The sequence below is a fragment of the Mandrillus leucophaeus genome, unplaced genomic scaffold (genome assembly GCF_000951045.1).
Source record: "Mandrillus leucophaeus isolate KB7577 unplaced genomic scaffold, Mleu.le_1.0 Scaffold453, whole genome shotgun sequence".
NCBI lineage: Eukaryota > Metazoa > Chordata > Mammalia > Primates > Cercopithecidae > Mandrillus > Mandrillus leucophaeus.
In genome coordinates, this window is record NW_012104843.1 from 1,638,415 (window position 1) to 1,658,509 (window position 20,095).

Sequence of the window (20,095 nt, forward strand, 5' to 3'; positions counted from 1 at the left end):
ACTTCATTGAAGAAGAGAAAAAAAAAAAAAAAAAAAAAAAATCGGCTCTTGAGATCCAATTGTTAAGCTTTCAGGAATTTTCTGAGCTGGGTCTTCAACTGTTGGTAACTTGAATTCATCCATGGTAGAAGGATTTACATCATGGAAATCAACAAATGCTACAACTCAGGGCTCCATCCCACCAGCCAAAGCCAGTTTACCATCACATTGTTTGATTATTCAATTGGAAATCATGTCAGAGGTCTCAGAGGAACGGGTGTGTGTGTGTGCACGTGCGTGCGCGCTTTTTGGGAGAATGTGTATATTGGGAGGATTTGGTTACAGCCAGTGTCCCCAGAATGGGGCTTCCAGGCCAGCAGATTTTGCAGGTGCTAAATGTGGGCACCTCTGCTCCACATGGCTCCCAGCCTTACCTGCACATTCAGAATTATTTGAGGAGCTTTAAATGAAAACACAAAACACAAAAAAAAAAGCCCACACCCAGGCCACACCCCAACCAATTAAATGAAAATCTCTGGCAGTCGGGCCCACACCGGGGTGTGTTTTTAAAACGCCTGGTGATTCCAATGTGCTGAGATAATAAAGTTGAGAGCCACGGAATAGAGAATGCCACGCCTCTCAAAGCACTTTTACCTGCATTTTCTCATTGGCAATGATATGTAGCTAATCAACCAGCTGGAATCGGCTTAATAGAACAGGCAATTAGAAAGTCATGGCAGTTAAGGAAGATGCTTAGAGAATTGGGGGAAATTTAAAGTATACGCGTATGTCACTTTTCAGGGAAGTATCATTAGAAGTACACACCGAGATCTCTCTTAAATTGAAGGCAAAATATTCACTCCGGGTAGTTCAAGCCTAGTTAAAGTTGCAGACCTGGCTCAGGGTGTGGGTTACTCTCCAGTCAGTGCCCTTGTCTGATGCAATGCCACCTCCTACCCCGGGCCTGCGAGGTCTCCCGGGAAGCCCAGGACTCTGCCTGCCTCTCAGCAATCAAAACACGATAGTGTCTCATCCTGCAGGAAACTGATGTTCCTTTGGAAAGAGCTGTAAGAACCTACCCACAGTTGTCTTCAACCAAAAGTTCCAATCTTTTGTCCTCTAAAAAGCAGTTTATTAACCTCACCTTTCTCTAGTTGCTGTGATCCCCCCTTTCTTCTCATGGACCCAGTGCATTAAAAAATCTCTATCGGCCGTGCACAGCGGCTCACACCTGTAGTCCCAGCACTTTGGGAGGCCAAGACGGGCGGATCACAAGGTCAGGAGATCAAGACTATCCTGGCTAACACGGTGAAACCTTGTCTCTACTAAACATACAAAAAATTAGCCGGGCATGGTGGTGGGCACCTGGAGTCCCAGCTACTCAGGAGGCCGAGACGAGAATGGCGTGAACCCGGGAGGCGGAGCTTGCAGTGAGCTGAGATCGCGCCACTGCACTCAGGCCTGGGGGACACAGCGAGACTCATCTCAAAAAAAAAAAAAAAAAAAAAATCTCTATCAAGAAAATGACAAAAAAATATCATTAGCTGTCCACATCCCTATTTTTATTTCTCTTCAATCCAGATCCGACCTCTGATCAGAATAAGAGACACACTGAGATGATACAATCCCAACAAAAACTATTAATATTGTAGTTTGTTTGTATTATTAGATATGTCAGGTTTTTCTAAAATACTAAAAATGTTTGCAGATATCCCTGCCTGCATCTGGAGACCAGCATCTGAGCTAGATGTACATCGTTCCCCCCGGGATTAGTACTTTCTAAAAAGGGTCAGTGCTTTAACCCACAGGACTAAGTTACTAGTGACTAGAAGAAGTTGAGGGCTAACAAGAGGACATAAAGATTTCTTAAATCACTGCACCTTGTCAACAACACTCTTCCCAGAGGCAGCTGTGACCACAGAACTAAACAGTGACATAGCTGTTCCATGTAAAACCTAAAGCAATCAGCTCTTCTTCACAGTGGACGGTGGGAGGCATCCGTTGTTTCTTCTCTCCTGCCTGTGCAGCATCTCCTCCCATTTTCCGCTGAGAGAACCTTGATTATTCTTTGGAACATTCCCCTCTCTCTAAAGCCCCGCCTTGGTTCATGTGGAACTGTCTCTTGCTCCCTTAGCATCAAGGTGGGCATGAGACCTAGGCCTGGTGAGAATGTTTATTGTTGTTTACATTTATATATCTAAATCTAAGGGGGGTTTTTTAGCTATAAGAAAGAAAATTAGTTTACATGGGCATCCGCCAGTTCTGGCCAGGAGATAATCAGACCACTCCAGTGTTCCTCTTGGAGGTAAGAGCATGGCATTCAGCATAGTGTAGCGCCACCTAATGGCTGTGGGTGGAGAGTTCCCGGCTGAGGCAAGACCTGCAGGTGCTTTGAAGTGAATGGTGCTTGAGCCACAGATATTCAAGGTATGCAAATAGGGAGTGTTTTTCTTTATACATGTCTCCCAGCTAATAAAACTAGTTTCATCCCAGCTAATAAAACTAGATTAAATGGATAGAATTAAGATTTCACCACTTTGCAACTCTTGATGAAAATAATGGACTAGACAGTGGTCTTCAACAGCTGCCAAAAGCATTAGGTGCAAAGCTGATGGGAAAAGTGGTATAATGTTAATGCAAGGATAGAAAACAGCTAATCTTCTAATTAGCAGAAGAGACAGTCCAGGGACAGATCCATACCTCAGCGTCATCTGACTTACAACAAAGATGCCATTGCAACACAGCACTGCAGAGGGTGGGGGAGACTGCCTGGACACATTGGTCTCCCTCACTCCATGTACAGAATCCCTTTCAGATAGATGGTAGACCAAACAGGGAAAGTGAAACAACAAAGCTTCTAGAAGAAAACACGGGAGAAAATCTCCATGACCACAGGTAGATTTGTTAAACAGGACACAGAACACTAGCCTTAAAAGAAATACTGACAAATTGGACTTTCATTAAAATTAAACCCTTCTCTTCATCAAAAGACGTCAATAAGAGGGTGAAAAAGCAAGGCAGTGGGAGGAGAGTTTTATAATACAGGTGTCTGACAAAGGACTCGGCTACAATGTCTTATTAACTGCTGTACTGCAAGCCAATAGGAAAATGATAGACAACTCAATTCATTAAATGGGCAAAAAACTTGACAGGTACTTCATTGAAGAAGAAAAAAAAAAAAAAAAAGAAAAGAAAAGTCCCAAATAGCCAATGAGCATAGAAAAGTTACTCATCGTTATTCGTTTTTAGGCAAATCCACATTCAAACCAGGATCAGATGCCACTGTGTACTCACCAGAATGGCTGAAATTTTAAAGACAGACAAATAAATAACAATCCCAAGTGTTAGTGAAGCTGTGGAGTAACTGGAACTCTTATACACTGTAGGAAGGAAGTAAATACTGTACAACCATTTGGAAACTGACAGCATTTACCAAAGCTAAACATACAGGCACTCTGAGGCTGAGCTCTTCTGTTCTTAGAGAAATGACTGCAGAAATGAATCATCTGCCAAAAGATAAGCTTATCACAGGTTTACTCATAATATTTACAAACTAGAAACAGCCCAAACATTCATCAGCTGTTGGATAAATTGTACAGTGGGTATTCATTCAGTGGAATTCTCCTTAGCCATATAAAAGAATAAACTACCAATATAACACCGTGGGTGATTCTCACACAGACAACACAGAGTGAAATAAGCCAGTCTCAGGAGAACACATAGTGTATGGTTCCATTTACACAAAGCTGAAGAACAGGCAAAAGCAATTGATGATGCTAGGCTTAAGAATGGATTCTCTTTGGTGATACTGATGGTATTGTTGAGGAAGGAATGTGAGGGAGCCTCTTGGGGACTGACCGTGGTTTGTATCTTGATCTGAGTGGTGGTTACGTGGTATATGCATTGGTAAAAATTGAGTGAGCTATCTACTAATGGTCTTTATTGTAGGTATATTATACTTCAGTTAAAAAGCTGATTCGGAATTTCATAATGGGCTGATCAAGCTGATATCCGAACACTCTTAAAGTGTTTTTAAGATGATCACTCTTAAAACCATAAAACAAGGGACAACCAGATATTTTTGGCTTGCTTCCTAATGAAAGTATACTTTAAGTATCCTTGTATAAATAAATAAATCTTGAATTCTTATCAAGCCCTGGAACTACCTACCAATTTACAGGAAATACAGAGTTAGAAAGCAGCATGTTAAATATCACAGAGATGTGATGAATGAGAAAAATCTAGGATGTGGGACTCTCTACGGGACAGATGACCTTGTTTCCTCAACAAATAAATTCCCAAGAAAAAAGAGGAGCTCACAGATTAAAATAAATTTGCAAGACATACCAACCAAATCCAATCTGTGGCCTTTGCCTAAATGTGGATTTTTTAAAAAGCAGCTGAAAGAAACAATCTGGGAAATTGGAACACAGACTAGAAATTTGATTATTTTAAAACAGTAATGTTTGTTATTTTAGGTATGATACTTATACTGTGTTTAAAAATAAAAAGGTCCCATGGCCGGGCGTGGTGGCTCACACCTGTAATCCCAGCACTTTGGGAGGCCAAGGTGGGCGGATCACAAGGTCAGGAGATCGAGACCATCCTGGCTAACACGGTGAAACTCCGTCTCTACTAAAAAAATACAAAAAAAATTAGCCGAGCGCGGTGGCGGCGCCTGTAGTCCCAGCTACATGGGAGGCTGAGGCGAGAGAATGGCGTGAACCCAGGAGGCGGAGCTTGCAGTGAGCCAAGATCTCTCCACTGCACTCCAGCCTGGGTGACAGAGAAAAAAAAAAAAAAAAAAGGTCCCTTATCTCCTTGAGGACAGAGGGACTGCAGAGTTGGTGCAGGACTAGTGCGGAATGAGCCTGGACCATCATGTGGTTGCAGAAAGTAAAGAAAGAAGAAAAGTTGGGGGCTTGTCAGAAAAGAACAAAAGGGCTACCCTGTTGGAGCTGTCACAACAATGTGAACAAAATCAATATTAGTACCATCGGATTTTAGCTGATAGAATAACATTATTATGTATAAGCTCACACTGAAATAAATCATAAAATAAGCAAATAAATAATTTAATGGGGAAAAAGAGACAGCTCTTTCTTAGGGTAGAATCTTCAAAGAGAGGGAAACAAGAAGTCACCATTAGGCAAACACCGCAGTGATAATTAATTGTTGCAGACAAGATCCACCAACGGATGCTCAGATCAGTGGGCGAGAAACCAGATATTTGCATAGTCCCAAATATCTTCCCCCCAGATATTTATTGACTGTAAAGAGAAAGATGATAACTTTATAGTGAGAAAATCTGGCGGACACCGTCTTAACAAGTGAGCAAGTGAACGTCACCAGTAATAAGACAGAGGAGCATCCTGAACCCCTGGGAGGAGGTAACATCCCCTCTCTGGTTTTCTTACCGAAGTGCACGGCCTTGTTTCCAGCCATGAGAAGACATCAGACAAACCCAAATGAAGGGATGGTCTACACGTTGTAGTTTGTGATGACTTCTCAGATTGTGGCTGGGGATGACAGCTACTTTCTACTTCTGAGTTCTACATTCTTTATATTCTACAAAATCACTGATCAGTGCTCTTCAAAAGTGTCAAGGTCAGGAAACACAAGGAAAGACCGAGGAAGTGTTACTGACTGAAGGAAGCTAAGGGGATAGGACAGCTACATCCACGATTGGATCCTGGACCAGAAAAAGGACATTCGTGGAGGAACTAGTGAGATGTGGCTACAGTCTGTGGTTTAGTTAATAGTATTGTCCCAGCATCACGTTCTTGGTTTGCATAATGTGCTGTGGACATGTGAGGTGTTCACATCAGGGAAGCTGGATATGCATTCTCTATGCGATTTTTACAGCATTTCTGCACATCTAAAATGGGTTCAGAGTAAAAAGTTTTCTTTAAAAATTGCCTCTATGTTTTATAGATAAATAATGAAGTGCTAATGGATGTTTTCTTGTTGTTGTTGTTGTTTTTGAGATGGAGCCTCACTCTGTCACCCAGGCTGGAGTGCAGTAGCACAATCTGGGCTCACTGCAAGCTCCACCTCCTGCGTTCACGCCATTCTCCTGCCTCAGCCTCCCAAATAGCTGGGACTACAGGCGCCTGACACCACGCCTGGCTAATTTTTTGTATTTTTTAAGTAGAGACGGGTTTTCACCATGTTAGCCAGGATGGTCTCGATCTCCTGACCTGGTGATCCACCTGCCTCGGACTCCCAAAGTGCTGGGATTACAGGCATGAGCCACTGCGCCTGGCCGCTAACGGATGTTTTTAAAGGCCAGATATGTCTTTGAACATAACCTATACTTGTCACACCAATTTTCCTGGCAGACCCTAAATAAGGTTCACTGAAACTTTTCTACCTGGGCCCTTATCGATGAAGTGCTGTATCAGAGAATGTGACCAGGGCTGAGCGGAGCTGGGAGAGGCTCTCAGTCAGGTGACTTGTGGCCAAACATTGGGGATGGCTTGCTCTGTTTGCTTTAATTAAAAGCACCTGCCCAGGTAGGCGGTCCCTCGACCTCAGAGCCCTTCCTTGTTACTGGTTGGCCAGGGTTTCAACACCTCGTTTCCACAGGTGTTTGCGAGATGCAGTGTAAAGTGCAGCCATCTGATCTCTTTCGTAACAGGAACGGCGGAGGCCGCAGTGGGACGTTCTGCGCCATCAGCATCGTGTGTGAGATGCTCCGGCACCAGAGAACCGTGGATGTCTTCCACGCTGTGAAGACACTGAGGAACAACAAGCCCAACATGGTCGACCTCCTGGTAGGACACCCCCTCTGAGCTGTTCCATGAGACCCTCCATGAGCATTAGAATCCACGCCAGCTCCCAGATTCGCAGGGAGACTGATGCGTAGAGGGAGACTCATTTTCAAAATCACAATGTAATCACTTGGCATGTAGGGCTTTTTTCCTTCTTTCTTGTGCTCCCTCTTCCTGTCTTTGTTCATCACAAGGAGACTTTGTCTCCAGCTCATTGGAAATAGGGAAATAGCTGAAACTCACAAGTGAGCATCCTTATTAACTTCCCTTCCTGGCAGTGCCTTCCACGTGGCTAAGCACTTCGTCTTCACAGAGAAGAAATAATCATAGTATGTGAAATGCCAGATTTTCAAATTATATATTTTATAAATAGCTTAATCGCCTAATATTTATCAAAGCTGTGAATTTTAGTTTGACATCCAGAATATTGCATTTAATTATGGTGGCCATATCTGAGAAAAGGATTAAAGGAGATGAGAAACAAAGGACAATGTGCAATTATTTTCTTGAGTATTTTATGAAATCTCTTTTTATGTGGAGCTGTTGAAATGCCAACCACTGTGACTCTAGAATAGTTTAAAGGAGGGAGCTTTTAGATTAGGTTTTTGCAGTTCTCTGTGAGCGGAGGAAGGAGCTGAAGGAAACAGCAGGACTAATCCAAGGTTGGAAAATGGCTTGGGGGCAGGAGAGGGAGAAAGAGGTGGCCGATGCCACAAGCTCCAAAGCCAGTGTTCCCAGGTCCACGGCGTCACAGCACTGGTGTTAATGTTAAAAATTAAAATAAAGGGACTTAAGAGGGAGTTGAGAGTCAAGCTGAGTTGGAGAAAGTAGCCGTGGTCCCCGTGCAGTTTAAGAAGTCATAATAGCAGTGCTGCGGGCTGGCTAATAGTAGTGACCAATGACAACGAGCTCCCAAACATGTCCCGCTCAGCACAAACCACTCTCCAGGGCATCCGCTTTGCCCAGATACATGTCTTGTGCCTGAGGAGCTGCTCCATTTCCAGGAAGCATGGCTGCTGGTGGGGGAATGTGGCACACCTGCTTGGCCCCATCAGCTGTTAGCATGTTGGCTTCTAGAAGGGGCTGAAAGGACCGTGCTCCCCAGACTCCTGCTCCCTTCCTCCCCACCCTACAGGGCGCCCACGGAAACCCAAATTCTAGTCTCAACTCTGCTGCTAATTCTAGTTAGGTGACCCCAACACATTAGTCTTGTCATTTAAGTGTCCTTAAGCAAATCCGTTAACTCCTCTAGGTGTTAGTTTTGTAAACTAGGGATACCATTAGCTCATGGAGGTAGCCAGCATGCAGAGGGATGTGAAGGTTTTGGAAATTGGAAAGGGGAGAGGTGGTTGTAGAGAGTGGAGGCGTCTGCCAGGCGTGATGCCGTCAGTGGCCTGGCAGAAGGGTTCTAAGTGCCCTGGACATAGTAACGGATTTCCTGTGGGTTGTTGAAGGGCTGGTGTGGGGCTTCACTAGGACCGTCTCCCTCCCTGCATCCCGGCCTGATTGGTAAAGAGTTCTACCACCATGGAATTCCCAGTCTTCCAGGACGGAGGCAGTTGAGCAAAGAGTGGCCATGCTGTCGGCGGAGGCCTGAGTTTGGGCCGGCAGAGGATAGAAACAAATGCATGAATGAAATATTCCGACTGTGGCTTCGTGCAGTAGTTAACCTCAGTAACTCAGGGACAGGTGTGCAGCCTGGAGACTCTGGCTGGTACTTGGGCACAGCTGACCTTGATCAAAAAAAATGTCACTTCCTTCGCACTGCAGCCTGAATTAAGCAGATCATTAGAAACAGGTCCTTGCAGGCCTTTCCTGTAATGGCTCCGGCCGCAGCTTTCATCACTCACCAGGTTTTACGGGCAGGAATGATGGGGCTTTTACCAAATCAGTGGTGCACGCTAGAGGACGGGGGTGATTTTTCATGAAATAAATGGAGGCTTAGGTGGCTGAACCAGAAGGGAGCTTGCGGTCCCAACCCACGATTCTATAATAACTTAGGACTTTGTGTAGTTATGTGTGACCCTAATGGAGAAGATGGGATTTCTGGGTGCCCAGACCAAAGGTCAGCACCAGTTGGAGGATAAGGTCAGGGTCTGAGAAATGTAGGAAAGTTTCGCAATTTCCGGAGAAAACTGTGTGACATATCTGTCACGGTGGCTGTTAGGGTATTAGATAATACCGGGTGACAGAGAAAAAAGTCACTGTGCTGTTCTCAGTGGGTTTGAAGCTTCCAGAACTGAATGGGACCTGTTGTCATTTGGTTTTGTCTGTAAATACGACTTCTGTTTGGTTTGGTGTTGATACCTGTGTATGTTGGCTGAGATAATTAAATTAGCTTAGGTCAGGGTGATAAAGTCTGGTACAGTTTTATTGGGCATCACAGGCCATCTGAGGCCCGAGTGTGTCCTAAGCACAAAATGTTGCGCCAGCAGCTGAAAAGGGCAGTGTCCTGAGTCTACTTAGCTGCGTCTTCAGAGGATGACGAGCATGTGCCAGACAGCCCTGGGGGCGCTTCAGGCTGGGGTGCAACAGAGGGGCCCTCGCCCTGGCCCCACTAGTTCTTATACCTCACGTGTGCGGCTGCATCCCTCATGGGCCCTTCCATTCAGAACAGGCAAATGCTGCCGCTCTATCCTCCCTGCCAGGGCGGGTGAGCGCACAGAGGGACGCTGTGTCTCTCCCCATCTCTCTTTGCAGCTCTGATTTTTCTAAATTGCTTCTGAGTGGGAAGATGCATCGGTTCGTGCTGAAGCATGGCGCTCTCCAGGGAGATCCGGAAAGCCCTAAAGATGTATTTCTGCACATTTTTCGCTTTGGGGGCTCTGGAGAAAAGCCAGTGGATTGCCAGGAGGCAAAACAGTTTCTAATACAAGACTAGATTTTTTTTGTATCCAGCAGGGGCAGCTGCATTTTTCCTGAACGCTTTTTCCGCCCTGCTTCTAAGTTATCCATCTCTTCAACCAGCCTCAAGTCCCCATCAAAGAACTGGGTCCCAGGAGGGTGGACAAGGACAGCACAGCCTGCCATTCCCCACGACTCGCCTAGTTAGATTCAGAATGGGTCCTGGCACCTGAGCTCCTTTGAAGCGACTCCGGCTGCAGGAAAGCGGCTGCTTCACACCGGCAGCTCCCTTCTCACTTTTGCCTTCTTTAATGGCTTTTGAAGTTCCCAGGGCTCTGTTTTAACATAGAAATGGTCTTTTTTTTTTTTTTTTTTTTGAGACGGAGTCTCGCTCTGTCGCCCAGGCTGGAGTGCAGTGGCCGGATCTCAGCTCACTGCAAGCTCCGCCTCCCGGGTTCACGCCATTCTCCGGCCTCAGCCTCCCGAGTAGCTGGGACTACAGGCGCCCGCCACCTCGCCCGGCTAGTTTTTTGTATTTCTTAATAGAGACGGGTTTTACCGTGTTAGCCAGGATGGTCTCGATCTCCTGACCTCGTGATCCGCCCGTCTCGGCCTCCCAAAGTGCTGGGATTACAGGCTTGAGCCACCGCGCCCGGCCAGAAAATGGTCTTTAAGGGCAGATCTTGCCTAGAGAAACGTAGTATCTTCTTGCCTAGAGAAACAGTATCTCCTGCCAGGTGGTGGGAACTTTGGAAGACTCCCCTGCACAGCCTAGTGCACTGCCCAGGAAATGAATAACTGGCACACGCCTTGGCAGGGCTGACAACGCTGCCTCTGTAGGTAATTACACACTTTAATATGGAGTGCAGTGGCGTGATCATAGCTCAAACCCCTGGGCTCAAGCCATCCTCCCACCTCAGCCTCCCAAGTAGCTGGGACTAAAGGGGCATGTGCCTGACTGGTTTCTTATTTTTATGTCTTTAGAGATGGAGTCTTGCTATTTTTCCCAGACTGGTCTCAAACTCCTGGCCTGAAGCAGTCCTCCTGCCTCAACCTGTCAAAATGCTGGGATTACAGGCATGAGCCACGGTGCCTGGCCTGGCATCTTATCTTAGTTCCATGCCATTCTACACGTATTTCTCAGCCTCTGATCTATGTGCAGCATCACTGGACATGATGCAAGAAAAGTAGAAGATATGGTCTCTCCCACATGGAGCTTAGAACTCACTGGAGACGCAAAAGTCCTCCCTAAACCTCAGTTTTCTCATCTGTAAAGTGGGAATAAGAATATTAAGCCTTGCCAAGCGCGGTGGCTCACCAGCACTTAGGGAGGCCAAAGTGGGCGGATCACCTGAGATCAGGAGTTTGAGACCAGCCTGGCCAACCAACATGGTGAAACCCTGTCTTTACTAAACATATAAAAATGAGCCAGGGCGTGGTGGCAGGCACCTGTAAACCCAGATATTTGGGAGGCTGAGGCGGGAGAATCACTTGAACTCAGAGGCAGAGGTTGCAGTGAGCTGAGATCGCACCATTGCACTCCAGCCTGGATGACAGCGCAAGACTTCTCAAAAAAAAAAAAAAAAAAAAAAAAGGAATATTAATTCAGTCACAAAAGGCCACATATTCTATGATTCCTTGTCTGGGAAATGTTCAAAGCAGACAAATCCTTGAGACAGAAAGTCGAGTAGTGGTTGCTGAGGGCTGGGGGAGAGGGAGATGGGGTGACCGCCAGTAGGCGCAGGGTTTCTGAGGCGATGGGAATGTTTCAGACTTAGATGGTGTACAAGTCTAACTATACTGAAAACCACTGAACTGTGTTAAAATACAAAATTACAACACACTGAATTTGAAGATCTAATTGGCTTGTATGAGTGACCCTAGAATCAGGCAAGATGTCATTCTGTAAAATAGAACGAGGGCTCCAAGGAGCTGAGCAGAGGAGACTGCTTTCTAGGCAGAAAAGGGCTTGGGAAGGCAGAGGCAGGGAACACAAAGCAGACTGGTTGTTTCAAACTTCCTTCCATCACAGGGTTAAAATAGAGGGGCTGCTTTATCACGGCAGCTTGGGAACACCGGCCTGCTTCTGACTGGTTCTGCACTTCTCCTGATGTTCCGAAAGTTGCCCTGTTTCAAAGTTCAGTTGGATGGCAGCGTGGCACTTAGCACGAGGAACTCCGTTCTGGTTTGGTCTAGTCTGTCAGGGCCTCATCCAAGCAGTGGCCTCCCATGAATTTTATTTTACAACTGTATCCCTTAAAGGGGCCAATTTTATGGTATGTGAATTATATCTCAACAAAGCTGTTGTTTTTTAAAAAGTAACATCAGAAACAAAAAAAAAAGAATACTATTCACAGAAGGCTACGGGGCTTTTCTGTTTAGGGAACTTGTCCGGAGAGTTACCTTGTTACACTCAGTCATCTTCACAAAAGCCGGGGGAGGTGCTGCCGCTGCACCCCCTTTACAAAGAAGTCCAGCATTTCGTCATTCGTGCAAGCCAAATCCGGACCCCAATCCCTCCTCCCAGCTCCAAGCCTGCTGATGTTCAGCCACCCCAAAAGGAGCCCCCCAACCTGTCTCCCAGCCTGGAGGCTGGACACCAGCGGGGCTCTTAGGGTTCATAATGGGTGGAAAAGGCAAGGGAAAAAACCAACAACTAAAAGCCATTGGATGAAAATTCCAAATGGAATGTAGCTGGATATGCAGTCCCACCCCACCTGGGAGTCTGAAAGGGAGGGGCCCATAGGAAGGTGATGGTCATAACCCCTCCCTGGGTTGATTTGTTACTGAGTTGCCGGGAGAATCCAGGAGAAAGGGTGGTAAAGCAGTGTGTGCTCTCGCACCGGGAGAAAGAGGGCACAGGTAAGTGTAGGGGACTTGGGAACAGGGCAGAGCTCCATCAGTGTGTGTGCTAGCTTCATCTCAGACCAGGTGTAACGGGAACAGCCCCGTCCACCCCCACATGCCTTGTAAGATTCAGAAAAGAACGTGTCCCTCGTGGTTCTCAAGCCTGGCTGCCCATTGAAGTCACCTGGGAGCTTTAGAACGCTTCTCATCCCTGGGCCCACCCAGTGACTGATTCGATTGGTCAGAGGCCTGGCTGCAGCAGCCCAGTGTTAAAGGACCCCGTGAGTCTCTCCTGCAGCCTAGCTTAAGAACCGTGTCTGCTCTAGACGCGCTTTCAGCCCAGGCTGCGCATGAGAATCTGCCTCTCCGCCTGCCACTCCCGGGGGAACTTTCAGAAATACCAGTGCCCCAGCCCACTTCAGCCAGAGGCTCTGGGATGGAGCCCCCGCCAGGCAGGATGGACGTGCCACAGGGCTGAGAAAGTTGGTTTGGAGGGTCCCCGGGCCTTTCCCTTCCCTGCAGTGCCACTGCGGCGGTGCGGCGTGTTCACAGCTCGCTGCCCGTCCCCCTCCATCCCACTTACTCCAGAGCCAGCCCCGTCCCGATCTGCGCATCTGCTGCCCAGGTCCAAGTTGCCCTCTCTGTAACTGAGAGCTGACCCTGCAGACTCAGCCTCGCCTCCCCTTTAGTAAGCCAGCAGTGGACTCACCTACAAAATGCAATGTGGTGTGGGGCCTACAGCTCTCGCCCTTGTGCCACCACCTGGTGTGTATAGGCTGCCCCTCAATAGCTCTCGCTGTGAAATTTGCAGCCAGTTTAACAGGCTGTGCACGTGTGTGTGCATGTGTTGGCGTGGGGAGTGCAGGAGCTGAGTGGGAATCAGAGCTGAGCTAGGGTCCCCAATCCACACTCCAGGCACCTTGAATCCACCCATAGTCAGTCTTCCTGCACTCTTGAGGAAGGTTTGTAATAATTTTTGCTAATACCCCATTCCCTCTCTCCATCCCCAGATTCCACTTGCCCAGCCCGCGCCTCACACTCAGCACCAGCCAAGCCTGGCTCACAGGAGTTGCCCAGTGAGCATCTGCTGAGTGACTGAGCATTCTCTGCAGCCAGACCCGATTCCAACCTGAGGCACCCTTTGCTGTCCTCTCCAACCTAGGGGAGGTTGTGGCTGTGCTCAGCAGGGCCTCAATAAGGAACTGGGCGTGGATTTTGCAGGGGGCTTTGGTGAAGAAAGTTCTACCTATGTATTTTAAAGATAGAGTAGAAAGGAATGAGCCATTCATCATTCCAGGGGCGTGCTGCTGTCTCGCTGAGCAGGGATGTGAATTTATTGGTCTCCTTGGCACAGAGTGACTGGCCACAGCCTGGCTGGGAACACTGAACTGAAGGATCCCACCACGGTAATAGGGCCCAGCCCGCCCTCCTGGCAGAACATTACGCAGAAGAATTTTTCCAGCCCGAAGGATCTGTCAGTACAGGGTCCAGCCAAAATCGTGGAGCTTGCCTTACTTTCAAAAGCAACCAGGCCAGCGGTGGAGGCTATTCTCTCTGAATCTTTGGAGGCCGTTGACGTGCTGTTTGAAGTGCCCATGCTGGCCGCCAGCCTGAGTTCCTTAGACATAGGCAGCCTGCGCAGACAACGACAGGGCTGGGGCCCCTGATGGAGGCCCCCAACGTCACCCACTGGTGTGCTGGCCTCGTGATGCCCTCACCAAGCGAGCGAGTGGCTTTTAACAGCAAACCTCAATTTCCAGCCCCCTTGCAGGTTTTGCTTTCTCCCGCTCATAGGTCCAGGAAGTCTGATCGGGAGCGAGGCCAGTGTCAGGGGCCTTGGTGAGGAATAGCAGCAGGTCGCCCTGGTTATGGTCTGACCCAAGGATGTGAGGAGGAGCAGGCCAGGCTCCCACCTGAGTCCCTACTCAGGGCACCTCCTCATGCCTGAAGCCAGCTAATGTCGCCCAGATTGGAGCACTCAGGACCAAGGCGTAAACGTTCCTTTTTCCCCTGGAGCACAGGGATGGCTCATGTGGCTTAATTATACCGTTCAAAAGCAAGTGAGCTGAGAGAGGAAACTGCAGAAGACAGGCCTGTACCTGGTGATCAAATGTAATCAGTTTCCAGTGTCGGAAGATTCAGGCATTTACCCAGGTGCTTGGGGGAAGGGGCACAGCGATTTATGGTCTTCCTTCTCCTTCCCCTTATTTTTCTGATTCAGAAACCAGTCATCACAGAATCTATGGGGACTGGCCGCTTGCTCAGGAAGGATAAGGTGGGAGAGGGAGAATTCATTTTGAAAATTACAGTCATGCCTGAGACAGGGCAGCTTCGGTGACTTCCAAGCAGCAGCTCCTTCGAAGCAAAGCCCGAAGTCCCTCCTGAGTTTCCAGCCTGTGTTGTGGCCTGAGGGCCGCAGCCACATTTCCCCACTAGGTGCATTTTAATATGTTAAAAGGATGGCTCTGAGTAGGCACTGAAATGAATTGCACAATTAGGCTTGTATAAAATCATTTTTATGCAGTAAGGGATTGGACCATGTAGATTTCCATTACAAAAAAAATTGTTCCTGTGATTCACAAAAGCGGAGAAATGACGGGAGCACTTCATAGCCAACATGTCAGCCTGGTGATCTGACAACGTGGCCTTTTGGAATTTTGAAATTCAAATTATCTCTTTTAAATATTTTGAAAATAAAAGTATCAAATTCTGAAATAATAAATACTAGAATATGAATCAGAAATCTGATTTGCCTAGGGCAAGTAATAATTTTTTCCAGTTAAAAAGTTAAAAAAAAACTTCTATCTTTATTGGCATTTCATTGTGTATGGAAAAAGTGGTCTATTTAAGGGAAATGACAGGCTAGCAAAATATTTGTTATTTGCACCAGGAGATAATTTTAGGAACACCTTCTCATATGTCATCAGACTTACTTTAAAGGCAAACCAAGTCCTAAAGTTCTAAATTGAGAAAGCTGGAAGGGAACCTTAAATGTGATCCAACCCCCTGTTTTATGACCAGAGGGGACTGGATTAGCCAGGATCTGGGGATGGTTAATAGGACCTAAGGCTCCTGGTCAGTGTGGAGCACCGTGACTCTCTAAAAAGCAGAGAACAACTGGATTCATGTTTCCTATGTCAGAGTCTGCCCAGTTCCGGTCCCACCTGAGCCCTTGATAGACACTAAAGGTAGGATTCACATCATGGAATAAGCATTTTTAATAAGGCTTTATTGGAATATAATATGTATACCATAACATTTCCACTTTTAGATGGAAACAATAGACACTGGGAACTCCAAAAGCAGGGAGGAGAGGTTGAAAAATTACCTACTGGGTATAACGTTCAGTTGTAATCAGTTTCCAGTGTTTTGCATTCCTACCAGCTGTGTAATGCAATATGAACATTCATTTGGGGGGTGAATACCCTAGAAGCCCACTCCCCACCATTACATGTATAATACCTGTGTAACAAATAAGCACATGTACCCCAAATAAAAAAAAATCCCCTTTTAAAGTATGTCATTCACTGGTTTTCAGTATATTCACAGAGTTATGCAACCATCGCCACAATCCAAATGTCTAACATTTCCATCACCCCCTTAGTCCCATCAAAGAAATCCTAGACCTACTTGTAGCCACTCCCCGTTACTCACTTCCAGGCTCTGGCAACCACCCGTTGGCTTCTGGTCTTTATAGATTTGCATATGCTGGGCATTTCATGGAAAAGGAGTGTGTGCCCTTTCAAATCTGATTTCTTTCACTCAGCAGATTCATCCATGCTTCAATTCATCCACGTTGTAGCATGTATTAGTACTTCATTCCTTTTCATAGCCAAGTAATATTCCACTTTATGGCTATACTGCATTTTATTGATGTACATTTGAGTTGTTTACCTTTGTTGGCTGTTGGGAATAATGCTCTGTGAACATTTGTTTACAAAGTTTTGGTGTAGACATACGTTTTCAGTTTCCTTAGTTGTATACCTAGTAGTAGAATTGCTGGGTCATATGGGAATTCTGTGTTTAACCTTTTGAGGAGCTGTCAGACGGTCTTCCAAAGTGGCTGTGCCATTTGACATTCCCTCCAGCTGTGTATGAGGGTTCGCTTTCTCCACGCCCTCGCTAACACCTGTGATTTTCTTGCCACTGATGTTAATCTCGTGGCACTGTCAGTGATTGAAATGATCTCCTTGTTCTCTGATTTGCCTCTGGATCGTGACCTCCCAGAGAACTGACTGTGTCATAAAACCCCCAGTCTCTAGCAGTACATGTGTATTGAGTTGGATCATGTGCTGCTTGTCTTCATGTGTACATGCGGCCGACTTAGACTCTCAGCTGTGTCAGTTCTGAGCTAGAGACTGTTACATTACACAAAGAGGGATAAACTGTGGCCCTTGTCCTCAGATAAATAGGTTGGACTACTACTGGGGTATTTACAGAACAGTGTAGGTGAAGAAAAGGAAATTTCAGTGACAAATTAGGAGGCACTTAAGAAATACTAGACATTTTCAATTAATTTGGCAAAATGAAAAATAATAGATGGTGGCTGTGATGGGTAGAGACGGTGGTGCTGAACCTCGCTCGCCCATGTGGAAGCTTGTCTCCGCTAGAGGTGGAAGGGAGCCTTCCAGTTGCGGAGGCGCTCTCCGGGGCCGGGCTCCTGCCAGGTGGCAGCCCTGTGTCCCGCTGCTGGGTTCAGGGACCACTCCCAGGCTTGGTTCTGTCAGCACACTCCATGCATACAGGTGCAGGATGCTCTCCCCGGCCACCCGAGACCACACCTCAGCCAGGACCTTGTGCAGAGCTTGCTCAGGCCAAGGTACATGATCCAGGAAAGCTGAACTCAAGAAAAATGAATCCAGTGCTGGGTGCAGTGGCTGATGCTGACAGTCCCAGCTAATCAGGAGGCTGAGGTGGGAGGATTGCCTGAGCCCAGGAGTTCGAGGCTGTGATGAGCCATGCTTGTGCCACCGCACTCCAGATGGGTGACAAAGGGCCCTGTTTCTTTAAAAAAAAAAAAAAAAGAAAGAAAGAAAGCTGGGAGGGAGAAATTAATTCCCTGCCTGATGAAAAACTGGTCTGTGGGTCCCAGAGGATCTCGAACATTTCCCCTTCTATACCTTTCCTCGTCCTGTTACCTCTGCCTGGAATGCCTGTTTTGAGTAACTGGTGAGGATGGCCATATGCTATATCCAAACTAGGGCACTTTGAGAGTGAAAGAGGATTATGCCAAGACAACAGGCAGAAGCCAGGACCGTCCAGGGCAAACCAAGGCTGCTTCCACACTCCATGCATCAGTTCCATCCTCTGGGGAAGGTGCTCTCCACCTACTTCCCACTGCCATCTTCCCTGAGAAGACCTGCCCTCCCCTGAGCCCACCGCACATGATAGGGACCATTCCGCCTCGTGTGTTGTCATTGGGTTACCTGTCTCATCCTCCTCACTGGATCATGGACTTCTCAAAATCAGGGAGCAGATCAAGCAGCTTGGTATTCAGGAGGTGCTGATGAAATTCTCATGAGATTGAGGAATTCCTACAGACTGAAAGTCAAAGGTAAAACTGGATCACGCGTGAGGCCTCGTCTAGGTACCAAGGGCCTTGTGAGAGATGACACGAAGGCATTTCCTCAACACTCGTTACCTTTTCTTCTATCCCTGACCCTCCTGCACGAAGCTCAGTATGTTGATATCCTGGAAATCACATGTGTGGACAAACATATTTAGAGTTCCCAGTGTCCAGAACCTTCCGGGAATTCTGGCCAGCACAGGTAGCAAAATACCTTTCAGCCAGCATTGTGGGGAGCATCTCCAAACAGTGACTGTCTCTGGAGTTCAGAACCGTGACTTTCTGATTCGTGTCTAATTCAAATGCTTCCCAGATTGATGTCTTCCCATTAAGACCCTACTCTACAGTAACTGCTTTACTAGGAACAGCGTTGAGATATTCTTGAGCTGACACTTTCCCCTCCTGTTTTCCAGGATCAGTACAAGTTCTGCTACGAGGTGGCCCTGGAATACTTGAATTCTGGCTGATGGCGTAAACAGCTCTGCAAACAATCCCTTTCATACCACAAAGCCAAGACGTTCCGTGGTATTTGTGCAGAAGAGATGAAGACTTCTCAATATGCTTATTTTGCTTTGCATAATTGGCTCTTTTTAAGAGCCCAAGAAAGTGTTTCTAAAACTGCTTGCACTGCCCAATCCCAGTAATGCTGCTGCCTGACAGGAACACACACACAGCCACAGTCGCCAAATCCCGTACTCCTCGCCACCGGCTTCCTAGAGCAGCGTAGACATCTGGTAAACTGAAGAGCACAACTATATTCTTATGAAGGAATTTGTACCTTTGGGGTATTCTTTTGTGGCCCGTGACCCTCGTTATTGTTACAGCTGAGTGTGTTTTTGTTCTGTGGAGAATGCTGTCTGGCATTATGATAATATATTATTTTAGGTAATATTTGTACTTTAACATGTTGCGTAATATATGCTTATGTAGCTTTCCAGGACTAACAGATAAATGTGTAATGAACAAAGACATGTTGTATGAGTCGTCGTTTCTATCAGATTTGTATTGTTTCCAAGGGAAAAGCTTGGGGGAGGACTCAGTTCACAAAATGCAAAACTCGACGATCGGATTCACGGACCTAGAGCTTTTCCGTGTGTTTATATTGTAAATATTTTTGATTTCATCAAATTATTTATTCATTAAAAGAAATTTTTGTGAAGCACAGTGAGTGACAGTCATTTTTCTTGAGGCCTGGAAACGATTTTCTGTATGATGTTACTCTATGTGAATTCTCAACTCAATAAATGATGACCCGTAAGCAGCCGTGGCGTGTTCCTGGTGTCCCAGCGAACAGGCGGTGGAGGCCGCACCCGTCACGCCAGCGCACAGTGGGAGAGAGTGCGGCCGGGGCCTGTTTGTCGGAGCAGGTAGAGTAGAGTTTTTTGAGAGAGTGTTCATCTCTCAAATGTTTTTTGAGAGCACTGAGACTGTCACCGTGGCCTGCCCTGGTGCCGAGGAGGCTCAGCCATGAACCTGCGCCGTAGGGCATGAGCCCTGACCTTGTGGGGCAGCCAGGCCAGGGGCCATGGCAGGGACTTGCTAACTGGAGCATCCTCTTCCTTTCTCTGTTTCCCCTCGGTCTCCAGGGGATAATATCTCTCTTCTCTGTGCCTCAGGCCAACCTAAGACTTGCTGAGAGAACAGTTTGTAAAGGGTTAGAGAATCAGAGTGCATTTAAGGACGCCGAGCTGACAAGTTCCCACCAGAAGGGAAAGATGGCCACACATGGAGAGATCAGCAGAGCTCCTGCTCCGCGCCACCCCGGCTCTGGCCGCTGGCACAGAAGGCAGGTGCACGGTGGCCTTGCAGCTTGCATTTAGCTTGGGTTTTAGGCTGTGTTAATGATTGCCAAGAGCTGACAGAGACGAAGCTCTGTCGAACACCTCTTGTGAGCCAGACACCATGCAGAGCACCTTCCCGTGTGGTAGCACATGCTCCCAAAACACGAGCCAGGTACAACGACGAAACCCACCTGACAGGTGAAGAAACTCAAGCTAGAAAAGACTGAATCACCTGTCCAAAGTCACACTAGCTAGCAAGTGCCAGAAGCCTCCAGAGCCCATGGGAGGTGGGGGGGCAGCACCCT

General features: G+C 47.0%; 1 protein-coding gene across 3 annotated transcripts in view; it reads left to right on the top strand.

Annotated features, from left to right (window-relative positions):
* PTPRM (protein tyrosine phosphatase, receptor type, M) overlaps positions 1-19,173 on the top strand; it is a 704,023-nt gene extending 684,850 nt beyond the window's left edge. For 2 of the 3 annotated variants that reach the window (XM_011994359.1, XM_011994361.1), the window contains 2 exons: positions 6,620-6,755; positions 18,423-19,171. In XM_011994359.1, coding sequence (XP_011849749.1) covers positions 6,620-6,755; positions 18,423-18,476 — 190 coding nt within the window. In that variant the 3' untranslated portion in view covers positions 18,477-19,171. Of the gene's footprint in view, positions 1-6,619; positions 6,756-18,422 lie in introns of all 3 variants that reach the window. The other variant, XM_011994360.1, reaches the window with a different exon arrangement.
* The last annotated feature ends 922 nt before the right edge of the window (positions 19,174-20,095 follow it).